The 17,630-nt window shown below is 41.5% G+C and overlaps 1 protein-coding gene across 1 annotated transcript; it reads right to left on the bottom strand.

Moving 5' to 3' along the window:
• Positions 1–1,453: 1,453 nt before the first annotated feature.
• Positions 1,454–14,801, bottom strand: sox10 (SRY-box transcription factor 10). The gene is made up of 4 exons (XM_080447600.1): positions 14,677–14,801; positions 10,973–11,856; positions 4,623–4,882; positions 1,454–4,474 (listed from the first exon to the last, which is right to left on the bottom strand). Exons 2-4 carry the CDS (start codon positions 11,407–11,409, stop codon positions 3,684–3,686), a joined length of 1,488 nt encoding a protein of 495 aa, XP_080303726.1. The 5' UTR covers positions 11,410–11,856; positions 14,677–14,801; the 3' UTR covers positions 1,454–3,683.
• Positions 14,802–17,630: the final 2,829 nt, after the last annotated feature.

The following is a 17,630-nucleotide window of genomic DNA, read 5'->3' as shown; positions in this document are numbered from 1 at the left end:
GTAATACTGGGTTCAACCTGGAGGTCACCTGCACCAGTACAATCTGTATCCCAGAGCCAATGGTCCCACCAATTTAACAAGCCCTCATTTTAGTGTGTAAGGTATCGTGGCCATCCTGTGGTCTCAGAGACTATCCTGTGGCTGGAAAGTCACAGGTTTAATGTCTGTAACAGCTAGTTTTGTGTCCTGAAGCAAGACACTGAATTCCTTCCTATTCTTGGAATCACTGCTGTTGCCTGCATTCTGACCCCACTGGTGATGTGTTGTGCCAATTAATAGGATGTACACGGTGATGAGAGCTGTTGCCCTTAATTGATGTACATCATTTTCATCATCTTTATGCGTTTATAACTATGGCTCTCTCTCCCCATCCCTCCCTTCTTTTGGAATGTTTTAATCCCATTACAGTTCCAACCTGAGAAGGGAGGGGTGTTTTTTTTTACAGAGGAGGGGAAGGGAGGAGGAGAGGAGAGGAGGAGTACCATAGGGGGTGGGCAGTGGGGGTTGTGGAGGTCTATGTGCCGCTAGTATGAGAGTCCCTTTGTATCCCAGTGAAGCTACAGGCCAGGCAGTTCTGGGTATGCTCCCTCATTGCCCCGATTCTCTCCTCCCCCAGCTCCCTTTCAATGGCTCTCTTTGTCTTTCCAAAGTATCACACAGCCGATTAAATAGAGGGAATTAGGAGTCAGGCTTAACCCGCAACTCGCACAGGCATGTGCACGAGCACGCGCACACACACACACACACACACACACACACACACACACACACACACACACACACACACACACACACACACACACACACACACACACACACACAAACACACAAACACACGCATACACAAGTATGCACATATTAAAAATGGCATACAAGTACATAAGCATGCATGCGCAACCAATCACACTCTGGGATTTGAAAGGTTCAAGTGCCACAGAGACGGGCTAATGGTCCACAGTGCAGCCCAGGGTGACATGATAATGTGATGTATCATATCCTGATCCTTTCATAGCCACTGCAGATAGCACAGTGCACAAAACAGATGATTGATGCTTGTCTTCCTGTTCTAATGGAATGAAACACTGCCACAGTTTGAGTCATTGGATGTAGTATATTCAGTTGGTGGCTGGATGATGGTCAATTGTGGCTTGGGATAGTTTTAAGTCAACTCCTGGCCAGACAAAGTGAATTATCCGTTAGATTGAATAGATTATGTTGAGAATGTCACTGGAAGTGCATCATTTACAATTATATCATGTCAAAATGAGTTAATTTTCTCATTGTGAGGAATATTATTATATATTTATATAATCAGGGAGACAATTTCATACTCGTTTGAGAAATTGGATAATCAATTGCTCTCTAGGCTAGGCATTTGTCAGTTAACGCTATTATACCCGTGCTAATAAAGGCAAGTCCCATTGTTAGAATGATCTAGGTCTAGGAGACAGACTTGTACAAAAGCAGAGAGAATACAGCTTTATTTAGTGTGAGAGAAGGTCATTAGTCATCACATACCTAAGGTTTCATTCTTGCTATTATTTACAAGTTTTGCTGGGCTGGGATCAGTTATATAAGCATGTAAAATACAAAATAGAAAAACAATTACAATAGTCAAAATGTTTTCTTTCTGATGGAGAGAAACAGTCAGCGCAAACAAATATAACACAGGCAAATATAAATAATGAATGTAATATTCATAGCAACAACAGATATTTTGCACAAACAGCAATTAGGACATAAAATAGTTCTTTTTTCAAAGGCACATAGTTAATTGTGATCACAAACTGTAAATGTTGACAAACCAGAAATGCTTCACAAGGAGTGTCAACTACAGACCAAGAAGCATATGGTGTGGGGTATTGTCAAATAACCATACTCAATATTACAGTAATACACATGTCAATACATAATAATAAGGAAAATTTACTTAAGACTTCATTCACATTACAAGATGGAGGATACCCAAATTACAGTTTGTCACAGAAGTGTGGAGAAAGATTATTTTCCAGGTGCCAACATATAAAAGTCCAGTCCAATCAGGCACTACATGGATTTCTCAACATTTAGATTCTCTCAACATTTATGGCTGAATGTCAAAGCAACAACGCATTATTCAATCAAATTTAAATCAAAATTTTAACATGCTATAAATCTATTTTTTTACACAACTTACAACACGCTGTTTATGTTGTAGGTATTTAATTAGGACTAAAGCATGTATGGTATTCAATGTGACTCAACAGCTGGACAAGCATAAATTCCAAATGCAATATTTTACTTACTCAATCTCTGTCAACTGTTTCAGTAATGGCATCTCGGGCAGAGAGACTGAATGAATGTTATACAATTACTACCTACACATCTGGCATTGTAGATTGAATGCACTATATACACGATTTTTTATGTCACACGAAATAAATGAAAAGGCAGTGGTGCGGAATTTGTGAAGTGGAAATAAGAATGGCAAAAAGCATTTGACAGAATTAATAGTACAGCGACTTGTTAGAACAACAAAAGGAATGTAAGGAATATGTATTCTGAGCTACAGACAGACCATAATTTAGGTCAGTGAAAATGGATTATCTGTACAGTATAAATAGAATTGTCCATCGTCATGAATGTCCTTCATGAATACACCAAATACTTATTCAACAAAGCCACACATCAGTGCCATGTTATGTAAATATCCAAAGTATTAGCTTGAGGTGAAAACTAATAGGATACAATTGAAAACAATTTTGACAGCTTAAAGAAGACTAATTTGCTACAAAAGCTAAGGTAGTTTGACTGTCATGTTGGGGAGAAACATCTGGGAATTAGATTTTTCTCAAAGTGTAAAGATTTGGTCTCAAAACTTTGGTAAATTTTAAGAAAATCAAACATCTCCAAAATTGTACCTTAGACCCCACCTGTACACACAAATAAACAATTTCAATAACATTCAGTAAGATATCCTGATATTAGTCAATAATTATTTTATAATGAAAATTATTTTCTCAAAAAATGAATACTTCTTAACCCGCTTGAGGTTTGATGGCATTTCTGATCCATGAGCCCTCATCATGTGTAAAAAAGAAAAAGAAAGGAAAAAAAAGGTAAAGTATTGTAAGAGAACAGTTACACTACAATATTTTGTATTGACATTGGAACAACACAATGTGCCTCTGAAACCATAACAGAAAGCTATTACATATTGTACTGATTTCCAAGACAATCAATACTAACATGTTTGCTATCAGGTTAAACTTGCCTGAGATGTGAATGGGACATAGCCAAGCAGTTTGGCACTCTATTCTTCTGACATCATAAAACCATGTTATACAAGATGAGTTTGGCTATCTCCAAGTATCTCTCCACAACAGTTATCCGAACCTCTGAGGTTTTGAAATTGAAGCACACTCATTGACTACTGCTCTGTGTTACCCCAAATAGTCCACCACACTCCAAAAGCTCCGAGCTCCAAGTTCATCCTCGGGCCATGGCAGCCATTCTGCCTCTCGACTGGAAGACCGGAACGGTGTCTCTCCCCTCCTGCCTGCCCAGCCTACTCCCCCAGTGCCTGCCCACTCCCCCCAACCCAGACCACACTTACTGCTACCTCTACCACCACTTGTGTTATTACCCTGGAGGTCTGGCATGGGGGCTGAACCTGCACTAGTGCCCTCTAGTCCTGGTGTCTGTCAAGGACGTGACAGGGTGGTGTACACAGGTTGTTCCCAGTGCGGGGGGCTGTGTGACTGGGGAACACTGGCTGGGTCACTGATGGCAGTGTATAGGGGCCTCTGGGAGGGGCCCATGTAAGAGAAGGCAGAGTACAGCCCAGCGGCCTGGCTAGAGTGGGCGTAATATGACCCTGAGGCCTGGTGGTCGGCATACTCAGCAAACTGAGCCCTAGAAGCCAACGAGGGGAAGGCAGAGCTGTAGTGGGGCAGGCTGAGGGGTGTGTAGGTGACATGGGAGCCTGCCGAGGCCGCCTCTGTGAAATGACCCCCGGGCCCTGCAGCTTCGCTCTTTATCTGGGCCTTGGAGGGGTCGGAGCTCAGTGGAGAGCCATGATGTTGCTGGTGCTGTTTGGTGAGCCAGGCCGCAGAGTGTCCACTGGCCGCCGCCAGAGCTGAGGAGATTCCATATGCGTACGGAGAGGCGGAGGAGCCCACCGCAGCTGAAGCCACTCCGGCACTCTGCCCGATGCCCGGGTGTCCATTGGGTGGCAAGTACTGGTCGAACTCGTTGACGTCAAACGGCTCCATGTTGGCCATCACCTCATGGCTCATCTCACCAATGTCCACGTTGCCAAAGTCGATGTGGGGTTTCCCCGAACCCGAAGCTCCTGAGCCTCCCTCTGCCCCGACCCCCATTCCGCCACGGGCGCCCACACTTCCACCACCTTCCCTCTTTCCCTCCGTTGTCTTCCCAGACTGGAGCTCTGTCTTGGGAGTGGTGGGAGGGGTGGGAGGACTATGGCTCTGGCCTGTACAGACAGACAAGAGAAAGATAAAGTTATTATTTTTATTTTTTTACAATGATTAGAATAGTGTACCGTATGCAGTAGCACCAGAGTTACGGGTCAGACAGTTCAGGAATGTCTATTCAATTCTATTTTCTTCTATTCAGCCCACCTGAAGCATGAGGATGGTGCCCGTCTACCAAAGGGGACCCGGTGGTTCTCACACTGTGGGCCACATCCAGGTGGAGACCCTTGTAGCTGCTGATCTCACCCTCGGAATGGCCATCAGCCTCACTGCCAGAGCCGGACCCGGGCTTGCCATTCTTGCGGCGCCGTGGCTGGTACTTGTACTCCGGATAGTCTTTCTTATGCTGCTTCCTCAGTCTCTCCGCCTCCTCGATGAACGGACGCTTGTCACTCTCATTGAGGAGCCTTAAGTAGGTAGGCAGGCAGACAGACACAGATTTTTTAACACACACCACTAAATGGCCCTAATCATCAATGTTTGCAGTCATGCATGAGACATGCAACAAAACGCTGTTGGGTGGTACCATATATGTACTGTGCATACTGTATATGCTGTGCATGATTAAGTTTGGCTGTTTTACGGGAGCTAGCTAGACATCTGAAGTTGACAGAACTGATTTCAGGGAGATTTGGGTGACAATTCAGGGAGCAACTGACACTACAACTGCAGGTGCCCCCACAATTAAAAGAAAATACAAAATTCTTGTTATTTCATTTATTATTCACCTACTTTTGATTTGGTGATTGCTAGACATAAAACACTTCACGTGACTAATAGTTCTCTGCTGTCTGCCCCTGTGGTTTGATATTTTAGGGCTGACACACAAGAAATATGGTTTTAATGAATGGAAGTATAAGTAATACTTTCATTCTGGTAACAATTTGTTATTGAAATCAGTTATATTTTATCAGTAGCCTACAGTTTGATTTAGCCTTCATAATGAGTTAGCTATTTCCCTTCTAAGGTTACCCTTTCCTATCGACTCCAAATCAGTCAACTATCTACTTTACAGCATTTTGATCTAGTCAATTTATCACGTTACACTTTGTTTCAGCTTGTCATTTATACAACATACTGTACTCCAATTTCTTTATCTTTTATTGTTTTCACATTTTGTTCATACAGCATCCTCTCATTCACATATGCCATTACAGTGCTTTTAGATCTGACAAAGTAACAAGACTTTTTTAAATGCCATTTTGATGTTGGTGGCAGACTGTGGCAGGTTGATCATTCTGACTACATGAGTGAAACCTTTTGTGAAAATTCTATTTTTGTTTGCTTGAGGATGTTCTTCCTGTTTGGAGCATCAACTGCAAGATAACTGCAAGAACTCTGCCTTGAAGAATGTATTCAAACTGACAAAATAAGGCTCAACATGTTGGTACAAGTGTCTTTTGGCTAAACGTTTTTTTTTGCTGAAGCTTTCACGATGAATGGAAAGATGTCTTCCGGAGTTTCAACACAGTGGTAACGTCACCTACAGCTCTACAGATTGGTGAGTCTATTGTAGGTTGCAGTAGGCTATGTGTATGCATATGTCCAGATATGAAGACCAGAAGCCTAATATCGGTGTTGGCCAGCAAGGGATTCCCCTCTGACTTAGTTGTAAGGCCTTCAAAGCCAAGTGGCTAGGGCAGGAGTTCCCAAACCTTTTCAGCTGAGACACGAACGATAATTTTGTTGTAACCCCGGGAAAGCCCTATTTGAAAAATTGTGAAGCTCACAACGTGTCACAATGCGACGCGTTGTGACCTTGTAGATCGGCTATTTTCACAGAATTTCTGAAATTCTTTTGAACTTGTCCATTTGAAGCATAAAACTGCTGGAGGCAGGAGCTGATTTTCCCCCTCTGTCCAATCGGGTGAGTCGAAGGCGGACCGTCCCAAGACTCAGGAAGCAACATGGTGCTCAAGGCAGAAGGTGGTGCGGGCTACGGGGAGGGTCCTGAAAGTGAGTGACAGGTGGGTCACTCCCGTTTTTTAGAATTCGCTGGCTGCAAAAAACTGTGGCCGCGCACAATCTGCGTTTAACGCTAGCCGACCATGTTTTGGTGGGAGTGCGCCCCTAGGGCGCGCTCTCACCAAAAGTTGGCTGGCCGCTGTTAAACGCAGGTTGTGCGCGGCCACAGTTTTTTGCAGCCAGTGGATTCTAAAAAAACGCTGTGACGCACCTGTCACTCACATTCAAGACCGTCCCCGTAGCCCGCACCGCCTTCTGCCTTGAGCACCATGTTGCTTCCTGAGTCTTGGGACGGTCCGCCTGCGATTCACCCGATTGGACAGAGGGAGAAAATCAGCTCCTGCCTCCAGCAGTTTTATGCTTCCAATGGACAAGTCGCGTAGAGCAGAGGTCTGCACGACAAGCGGAAAAATCCGCTCTTGCGTGAATCCACGCATTTACATTGACAATGCATTGGCAGATTCTGCCCCAGAGGTAAAATAAAAGTGCGGTGAGAGCGCGCCCTAGGGTGTATATTTCTGCCTATGCCGCGGATTCTGCCAATGCTTTTCAATGGGAAGGGAGCGTTTTTTTGCGAAAATCTGCGAATGGCAACAAACCACTCCGTTCCCATTGAAAAGCATTGGCAGAATCCGCTGCATAGGCAGAATTAAAGTTCGGTATGACTGCACCCTTAAAGTTTGTGTTTTGTTACAGAATGAATTACTTTTACTGGTCAGGGTAAGAAACTGGGATTTCATACTCCATGCAGGTACAGGTTTTAGTAGGGGGGGGGGGCTAGGGAGCACCAGGGGGGGGGGGGGGGGGCAATTGATAAGGAGAGGAAAGTGAAAATAAATAAGTAATAATAATAATATAAAATAAAATATTATTATTATTATTGTTATTATACATCATTGTGTGTGTGTGTGTGTGTGTGTGTGTGTGTGTGTGTGTGTGTGTGTGTGTGTGTGTGTGTGTGTGTGTGTGTGTGTGTGTGTGTGTGTGTGTGTGTGTGTGTGTGTGTGTGTGTGTGTGTGTGTGTGTGTATTCTTGGGAATTCTGTTGTCGGGGATACGTGGGAGCACACAGGACCACCTGTCTTATTTGTCATGTTAATTTCCTCTTCCGTTTATGTACTGGAATTTGTAATCGTACAAAAAGTATATTGATATGGAAAATGTCCTGATAATCGGTCTAAAAAACGTAACAAATGTCTAATACTGTAGATAGATACTGTAGGTCTAGATCAATTAGAATGTAATTCAGAGTCAGGAATTAAATCAGTGTTCCTGTTCAGTGATTTTGAGAAACTTGTGAAAAAGATTATGTATAGGATATCAGCAAACATTTCTACCAAGCTTCAGTGTTAAGGTATTTCAGAATGTTTAAAGCTGCACTATAACAGCCAAAGGATTTGAAAAATGTGTTGAATTGCTATTTCGGATGGTAAGAGGAAATGATAGTCGTCTGAGAACATTTAGAGCATGTGTGTTTGGTAACATGAAGAGTATGAAATGTATGTTAAGAAAACACAAATGCAGGAGAGATTTGTTTTAACCCTCAATAGCCTATTTTGCTATTAGCAGCCTTGACCACCAACAATCAAACATCATTCCATTTCTAGGTAATTAGCCGTGAGTTCGATGAGCCAGTGGAATAGGCAGATACATTTAACCACTTAAACCCCAGCATATGTATTCTGGGGAAAACGTTTGCTATAGCAGATTACTACAAGCAAAGATTGTAGAGCCCTGTGGGACTCTGCTCAACAACATACAGGGTTCAAGTGGTTAAGTGGGCCAATGTCAGGATTCTCACCATATGGCATATGGCCATTGTGGCAAAACGGATCTAGCAGATGACAGATATACCTACAAATTATTAGCATCTGTTTAATTTGACACCTTTCTTTGTCCATTCTCAGCACATTCTTGTGACTTTCTTCTTTTTTTCCTTCTTTTTTTTTTTTACTATTGCATAACGTGGTCAGATTATTTACCCCCTCCTACCCACTCTCACTAGATGCACAGCTGCCTATAAAGTTACCCTTGCCAGGAGACTTTGACTGCAGGACAGTAATGCAATTATGAAGTAGGCCAAAGATGCATCCTGTCTGCAGGCACGAACGCCAAACATCCATATTACTACTGCCGATAGGATTGACATGAGAAAAGCCTGACCTTTCTCAGTTTCCCAGTTCATCATGTTTCTGGACCAATTAACCAATCGTGCCAGAGCCCAAGGGTCAAGTCTTCATCTAATTAATACACAGTCTTTACAAGGTTAATAAATTAACCCTTTCTGACCTTCTGTTTGTCAAATGAGTGTATGCTGTGGGAGGCAGGATAAAGGATGTGAGCGAGTGTTGGGGTAGAGTGTCAATCACCAGGAGTAAATAGGGATAACTGTAGTTAGCAGTTTAATATATCATGGACAGTATCATGTCAGTATCATGTGACATGATACTGACATGATACTGACATGATACTGACCATGATACTGACATGATACTGACATGATACTGACATGATACTGACCATGATACTGACCATGATGCTGACCATGATGCTGACATGATGCTGACATGATACTGACATGATACTGACCATGATACTGACATGATACTGACATGATACTGTACTGACATGATACTGACCATGATACTGACCATGATACTGACATGATACTGACATGATACTGACATGATACTGTACTGACATGATACTGACCATGATACTGACCATGATACTGACATGATAATGACCATGATACTGACTATGATACTGACATGATACTGACCGTGATACTGACGTGATACTGACATGATGCTGAACATGATACTGACATGATACTACTGACCATGATTCTGACATGATACTGACAATGATACTGACCATGATACTGACATGATACTGACCATGATACTGACATGATACTGAACATTATACTACATGATACTGACCATGATACTACATGATACTGACATGATACATGATATTGACCATGATACTGTCATGACACTGACTATGATACTGACCATGATACTGACATGATGATACTGACATGATACTGACCATGATACTAGATTATACTGACATGATACATGATATTGACCATGATATTGACATGATACTGACCATGATACTGACAACACAATACACAATATAAATAAGGCTTATATTTGAATTGGGTGCGGGGCGGTAAGGGACCTGGATATTGGATAGGGGGGACTGGCCCAACAAAGATTGAGAAACACTGGTGTAGCTACTTGCTTATTGGTTTCACAATACAGCCAATGTAAAGAAATGCCACAGAGAGAAGCAACATGCATCATGCCAAGGTAACTCTAATGTTGACTGTAAGTTATGTTTACTCTGGCTTTATATGTTAAATGCCATAGAAACATTGGTTAAACTAAAGGATTGAATGATATCTGCATAGCAATAACAATGGTCACGTCCCCTAGCAAAGTAGGTACATGGAAATAGTGCTTATGACCTATGTATATTATTTTATATCTATGGATTCTTGTTTTACAAAAAAACACATTTAATGCAATATTCGCAATTGTAAAACATCTTTATTATAATTATTATTATTTTATAATTCAAATGACTGACTGGTTCATTATAGGAGTGAGTAAGTAAAGGTGAAATTCTAGGTGAGGTGAGTGGATAAGTTGTTTGTATGGAGACCTATAGGCCAACACTAGAGTTATGCTACCAGTTGTTGATGGAAAAAAACTTATGTCATTTGTGCTATAATAATCTGAGTCGTAAAACTGAGCTGAGGGGGTTTTAAAAAACACAGTAATTCCCTCTGGAGCCATTTTCTCCAACTAAAGGCCGGAGAATTAAGTGGTCTATGAAATTAGCCTGGATTCAGAAACATGTGACTATGACGCAGTCACCCTTATATGTAATGTAGACAACATGCACTCGAAACAAGTGTTTCTGAACTGGTGGACTGGGATCCGAGTGGGTTATGAATTGTTTGACACATTTGCAAACAACATGGAGGAGTGATAAGTTTAGGTTTTGATATAAAGCCACCTGACATCCACTGCTTTAGTACTTTTAATTCCACTAGCATAAAAAAATAAAGGAAGTCTATGCCATCACTCATACCTTCACACTTATATCTAGCAGATATATTTTTTAAAAGATGGAGTCCTCTGAAATAGAAAGGATTCATATACTCTAGGCTATATGTAGTAAACACTTCTATAACAAACATATATTATAACATTTTCCCCATCCTTATTTCTTTAGCTTATACTCACCAAACCATTGGTTTGATCCTGAATATAACTTAGTTTTTAAATAATATTTAATAATATTTTAAATATAAAACCAATGAAAGGGTACATGAGTAGGTAGACAGTAAAATGGGACAAGGCTAAACTGATGATGGATCTAATGCACTTTTGACTTCTCTTTGTTTAAGTATTTGTGTATGGGGACAGAAATTGAACCCACTATAGCCTATATCATGGTCCTATCACCCTGATGTAGCAGACTAATTTCTTTGTGGATCTCTGTGGAGCTCACCTCCATAGCTTGCCCAGGGTTTTGCTGAGCTCAGCGTTGTGCAGGTGGGGGTACTGATCAGCCAGTTTCCTCCTCGCTGCCTGTGCCCATACCATGAAGGCGTTCATGGGCCTCTTCACGTGAGGCTTGTTCTTGTTGCCAGAGTTGACCCGCACTGGCATGGGCACGAGGGTCCAGTCATAGCCATTGAGCACCTGGCTTACCGCCTCACGGATGCCGATAGGGAAGCGATCATCAGATTCTTCATCAGATTTGATGGTCGCCGTACCAGATGGTGAATCATCTCCCAAACCCACAATCTGGGACTCTTGGTTGGGAAGAGGTGAGTCTCCACCACCAGCAGGACCGGAGGAGTGACCTGGTGACAGGGAGTGACTGTCCTCTGAGACCCCTGGACTCAACTCCACTTCTGATAAACTCTGCTCCTCTCCAGACATATTTTGCTCACTCAAAAGACCGAGTTTCCAGGTGTGTAGATGGAGTTGATTGCTTATAGAGGATAAACCCTATATGTAACTTGGGCCAATCAATCCCTATGATTGATTGAGAATTGTGATATCTTTCTTCCCCTAAAATGAAGGAAACATTTAGATTGGGCTGAAAATTGGGATTATGAAGTAGGCTAGTTGTAATCTCTTTCAGGTCTCTCTGCTCCGGAGGTCTCCTTTATACTATAAACTGCCAGTCAGTCTCCACTCTCAGCCTCCGTTCCAAAATTCTATTAGGGTTCAACATCAAAGTTATTTCCATCCGGGTTGTGGGTATCATACGCCCAGTGCGCACCTTGGATCCAAGTTTACCTGTTGCTGCTCTTTGCTCCAAACCAATTAAACTACTTCCACTGTCCTCCTCAGTTCGGCCTGAGATGGTTGTCTGGCAAAGTCCTGAAACAAAACAAAGTGGGCACTTTACATATTAGGCTACAAGAGAAGACGATATATAGCACTTTATGTGGCAAATAGCCACATAAAGTGGCAAGCTGTGTAGTCTAAATAAGTTATATGGATGTATGAATGCCTAAGATAGCTTGAGTAATAAGATTGCAAACTTTCTGGTACGTTACATCTGTGATAAATGGGAATAATTAAAGCAGGCCTACAGGAGTAACAATTTAGGTTAAACCCTATATGAGGCTCCAACGAGCGCGGTGCCACTGTTATTCTAGGGCTCACTCTCGCTAACAAGCTACTGTTTAAGGTTTGGCAGTTATTCCAAGCTCCCCGGAGAGAGAGTGCTGGAATAATATGAGCTTGCACCAGCACAGGCCGTCAATTTATACTCTGTACCTCTTGGATAAACACGGGCTGGCGCTGGAAATATAAACCGCGTGTGGGTGCGTGTCTGTGCGCCTGTGTGAATTAGACACAGCCTGTTTGTTAACGTATAGAGGCCACGTCTATTGGGGACAAAATGTGACGTTGTTTTGCCAATTAAATTAACACCTTGCAGTGACCTTCAAGGTTTAAATCGACGGAACGCGCGCAGTGAACCTCAACAACATATAGGCTACTTGTTTGTCTTGGAGCTTGGTATCATATTACTAAAACCACGGAATCTTGCCCGTTATCACCCGCGTATAATCGCTTTTAAGAGAGAACCTGTCGATTTGAGATGGCTATAAATACACTTAATACAGTCCATGTTATGTGGTCCAGAAACTGTAGAGGGAAGGGCTAATATACACCTTAAAGAGGACGTTTAATTGAAAATGTAGGATGACACGAATTTACAGAATCAGATAGGCTAATGTGCATTCAGCAAATATTCACAGAGGCCGTGGTTGCGTATTTGTATAATAGGTGAATTCGCTTTGAATGAACATAAAATGCCATGCTTGATAAATCTTATTCGTATTTTGGCAAGTAGGCCTATATGCTAGTGTAAGCTTCACCACCTGTCGCTGAGGTATTCGCTTGCCAGCTGGACTGTACAGGACCAATGTGCATATCATCATGTCTCCCTATTGTCTCTTCAAATTGCAGAAACACAATGTCCACGAGATGCCTAATATAGCCTAAACTATACTGAATGCGACATGTGCGCTTTATTTTCCACCTGGATATGCCCGGTTATATATGGACATATTTAGCCTGACAACGGTTGGCATGCAGGCAAACTTGATTTTATGACAATTATAGCCTGTAACCCTTTTCTGGACATATTTAATAAAATAATACTACTAATAATATTACATTAACGGATTAAGTAGGCCTTAGTGAGATTGGGAGGAAGTGAGAGTGAGAGGAAAACACTGCGGTCTGTTCTCTGATTTACAAAGTTGCATGCCAATTTGAGTGCATGAACAACCTATCTATTATAGCCTATCAGTAGGCCTACCATACATTACATAAATTGTTTTGGGGAAAAATCTGTCAAAATTTGTTTAATTTCTGTTTAATTGTCCTCACCAACTGCATTTGCTGTGACATTAAAATGACTTTTGACGGGGAAATCGTTCTCACCTATCAATAACTTGGCCTTATTTTGCGTGTTTTATTCCAATTACATTTACAATAGCTAGTTAACATTAGCTGCTAATATGGTGCTGTGTTATGTTATCTAGGCCCACTCCCGATAGTCCCAAATGAATAGCCAATCAATCCAAATTAAATTAGAGAATGGAAATTAAAAAATAATCTCATGGATAAGCAGTCAAGGCAAGCAGGTTAAGACACATTATGCACTTCTTTTCAAAAATCCAGTTTCAGTCGAGACTTGCTTAAATTATAGTTTAGGTACAATTACAATATTGACAATATGAAAATAAAAACACATCAGTCAACTGAAACCTGCTCAGGCAAAGTTGTGTAAAAATTTTTTTAAAGGGGGTGGGGGGGCAGCAGCATTGCTTGAACAGGTTTCATGCATGAAAACACACAAATCAGGTGTAAATTTAGACCAGATTTAGAGGAATGTAGACATGTTATTATTTTTGTCCCAAACTGATCTGGAAGACTGTCATTCATGAGAGGTGAAAGATGTCCCCAAAATCTATTGGCTAAGCTATACTGTCAAACAATTAGTCTACCAATAGGCCTATAATTCACAATAATTAGATTAAGAACTATCATGGCTGATATTCGGCATGCCATAAAATCACCATAATAAGCATATCATTAGACCCTATAGGCTATGTCTCCAATTTAGAGTTGTGGGTCTTCCAATATAAACACTTACATCAGTGTCTCAACCAGTGGTCCGGGGACCACTAGTAGTCCTTGAGGGGTTCTAGGTGGTCCCCAGCTAAATGATGGAGAGTTGGTAACCAAATGGACCCTTATAGATCTTTAACTCTTGAGAGTGTAAAATAAAACCAAATGGACCCGTTAAGGGTTCATTTGGTTTACATTACATTACGCTCTCAAGAGTTAAATTGTTGTTAAACATGTGCATTACTTAATTTACTACACAATTACAGAATGTAGAAGAATTGTTATTTTGATCAACGTTTGCCTGTTATCTCTCCTATGGTACCACATCAATACAGCATAATACAAAATATTCAAAGTCTTGGGTTTGAGAGGCTAAAACTTATCAAATGGTGGTCCGTGGCTCAAAATGCCGAATAAATAATGGACCTTGATATAAAAAAGGGTTGAAAACCACCGCTTTACACAAACGAAATAGAAATAAAGATTGTGGAATGAGAGCCACGGCAGCAAGCAACAGAGAGGAAAGTATATTTCAAATGCTAAGCGCCTTACTTCAGCAATGAGAAACGACGACAATCCGTGTGTTCCAGGGTTTCCAAAGTGACGCTCCTCTCACTCCCCACTCAGCCCCCTGCTATGAATGCCTGCTCTGTGTCCCAGACCGGGCTTAAAGAGTCCCTTGTATGAGGCAGGGGGAAAAAGTGGGGAAAAAGTCTTAAAGGAACAGCAAAGTTGTGCGGAAGCAATACTCTGCAATCTCTGCGATTGGCTGGTTATTATTTGACTCAGTTTCCTGCGAGGGCGGGATCTAGTCTCTCTCTCTCTCTCTCTCTCTCTCTCTCTCTCTCTCTCTCTCTCTCTCTCTCTCTCTCCTCTCTCTCTCTCTCCTCTCTCTCTCTCTCTCTCTCTCTCTCTCTCTCTCTCTCTCTCTCTCTCTCTCTCTCTCTCTCTCCTCTCTCTCTCTCTCTCTCTCTCTATGATGATGAGGATGATGTGGTGTAATTTCTAAAGTTAGATTGCTTGGGTCATTCTACATTGGAAGAGAAAACCATTGAGATTAAAAAATATATTCAAATGCCCAATGATGGAATATAAAATCTATATGCCTTGGTTTTAAGATTTACAGTCATAAGCCATAACAGACCTATTATAGCTTGGACGATATTGGTCTGCTACGTGATTTCTTGGTGGTTTTTTAAACTCTTTCTAGCAGTGAATTTGTATCTTTTTTACGATTTGCGTTTTGTGATAATTTAGTGATTTTGCATTATCTCCACGATAAACAGTGATGTTGTTTTCCCTATGGATTTTAATAAACTAATCTGGCTGTTTTTCGTTAGAAATTTGAGAGGGGGAGAGAATTCTAACGAAATAGAAAAAATATGAAAACATATAGGCCACACACACACACACACACACACACACACACACACACACACACACACACAGGCCGCTGTGTGTTTGATATGGAGATATATATTGGGTAGATCATGGCCTGCTGATTTGTGACAAGCTTCCTGACTTGTCACAAATCACATGATAACCAGTCAACGACTCAACGGGCCACATCTTTGAACTGTCTGTTTTGTTCCCCATTGAAGTCATGACCGGAAACATGCAGGGTCGAAGGGGGACAGCACTTTAACCACTTTAACCCTATTCAAAATCTTGATTACATTATTTTTATGAATGATATGACCAAAATAAGGGTGCCAGCCAGGTTGAAACAGGTTAAAACTTTTATACAGGGTTTCGAGTAGAGAAGAAGAGGTCGACCAGCTCGGTCTGGGACTGCTCTGAGCTCTTATAGAAGTTATAGTCATGACTCATGTATTTACTTATTGACTTTGTAGTTTGCAATGCTTTCAAAATCATCAAATGATTACGCAAGAAAATATATATCTTTATTTAGTATTAAAAGCAATTTCTTTAGCAGCTATTACGCACTACGCATGGGTAAGCCCAGATGTTTTGCATATTTATTGAGCTGAGCATATTGACATGCAACTTATTAATCGATAAGGACCACCATTAGGCCTAATGATTATGACCATCGTGATTCTGCTTGTCTGGTGTAATATAAGAGAAAATTAGGCCCACTTGACTCTTGGAGAGAGATATATGCATGAATCCACTGTGTTGGGGGGGAACAGTGCGTTACTTCATCGTTATGTGTGAGTTTTATAATTGCATCAGTGCACACTCACTTATATACACTGATACACACTCACTTAGATACACAGAGCGCACATTTAAAACCAACCAGCATTTGCAGAAAATATCGAAAGGGGAGACGGGAGGGGACATTATGGGCCGAACGGACACAAACACACGCGCTGTTCTTCCCAACAATGACCCCTTGTATCTCCTTCGCGCGACACACTGCCCCCATCCCGAAAAAATCTCCGCTTTTTTCATTATCCATGAATGTTGACTGTGATAAGGCAATCCTAACCATGAGTGCATCTCTCCTGTCTGATTCCCTCTCTCTCTCCCTCTCTCCCTTTCATTCCCTCGCTCGCCTCCTTTCTTTGCGCCCTTTGTTTTATCTCAGGTGAATTGTAATCATGTGATCAAACGAGCACCCCCCTTCCATTACCCCCTTAAATGAAAAAATGAGGAACAAAAAGCAGTTGTGTATAAAAAAGAAAAGAAAAGAGAGGGAAAAGTCTTGTGTCTCCTTTTACTGCCACTCTTTGTACGTCTCTCAGCAAACGCTCACATATAGAGAAAAATGCTCCAGGACGGTGGCTATACTTTGCCGAAGGATCTGTGTTTGTATCGTCCGGCTTCTGGAGCTTTAGACTGGGGACACTTAAAACGCGACTCCGGGGACTCCCTCCTTCACTTCGTTCAGGGATTTGTGGCCTGGCCTCAGCTTGAAGTGAGTGTTTTATGTGTGTACTGGAGTAGTGAAGGTGGAGAGAGAGCAGACACATGTTTTTATGTGTACTGGAGTAGTGAAGGTGGAGAGAGAGCAGACACATGGATTGATTGGCTTTGTACAGGAGGAAAACATCGAATGCAATACTAAGGCCCGGCCGCAAGATGTTTGAGCGACATTTGTATTTATTTGTTGCACAGATTAGTTTGGGATTTTGTGACATGTAGACAATCCAAATTTTAGAACAAAAATATTCTTTAGACTAGAGTAATGATTCAAGATGTTGTTAAGCTATATTTATCTAAATGATTATTATTATTTTATTTATTTTTACAGTTGCATGGTTGCACTCATGCAGGGAGACTGAGTGACGATATTTTAGTTTACATTTCCTATAGACATATTCACCTTTATCTAAAAATGTTGAATAGCCTATTGTGCTTTTAAACTAATGATGAGCAACCTGTGTTGACGTTATGCGCACTGACCTGACCTATCGAAAATGGATACGTTGGGCCTAAAAAGTATTCAGAACAGACAACTTGATCACACCAAAAATTCTGACTTCCACAATCAATTTAGAAATAATTTAATATCAAATGTCGTGGGTAGTAGGCTACTA

The sequence above is a fragment of the Gymnoscopelus braueri genome, assembly GCF_963280865.1.
Source record: "Gymnoscopelus braueri genome assembly, chromosome: 13".
NCBI classification, from domain to species: Eukaryota; Metazoa; Chordata; class Actinopteri; order Myctophiformes; family Myctophidae; genus Gymnoscopelus; species Gymnoscopelus braueri.
This window is presented reverse-complemented; position numbering and strand designations above follow the sequence as displayed.

What these genes read in the sequence shown, in the direction of transcription:
- sox10 (XM_080447600.1), bottom strand. Translation starts at nt 11,409, where the DNA reads ATGTCTGGAGAGGAGCAGAGTTTATCAGAAGTGGAGTTGAGTCCAGGG. An exon ending in ACCCTGGGCAAGCTATGGAG is followed by an intron (nt 4,883 to 10,972) that starts GTGAGCTCCACA and finishes TACCTACTTAAG; the next exon opens with GCTCCTCAATGAGAGTGACA. An exon ending in GCACCATCCTCATGCTTCAG is followed by an intron (nt 4,475 to 4,622) that starts GTGGGCTGAATA and finishes CTGTCTGTACAG; the next exon opens with GCCAGAGCCATAGTCCTCCC.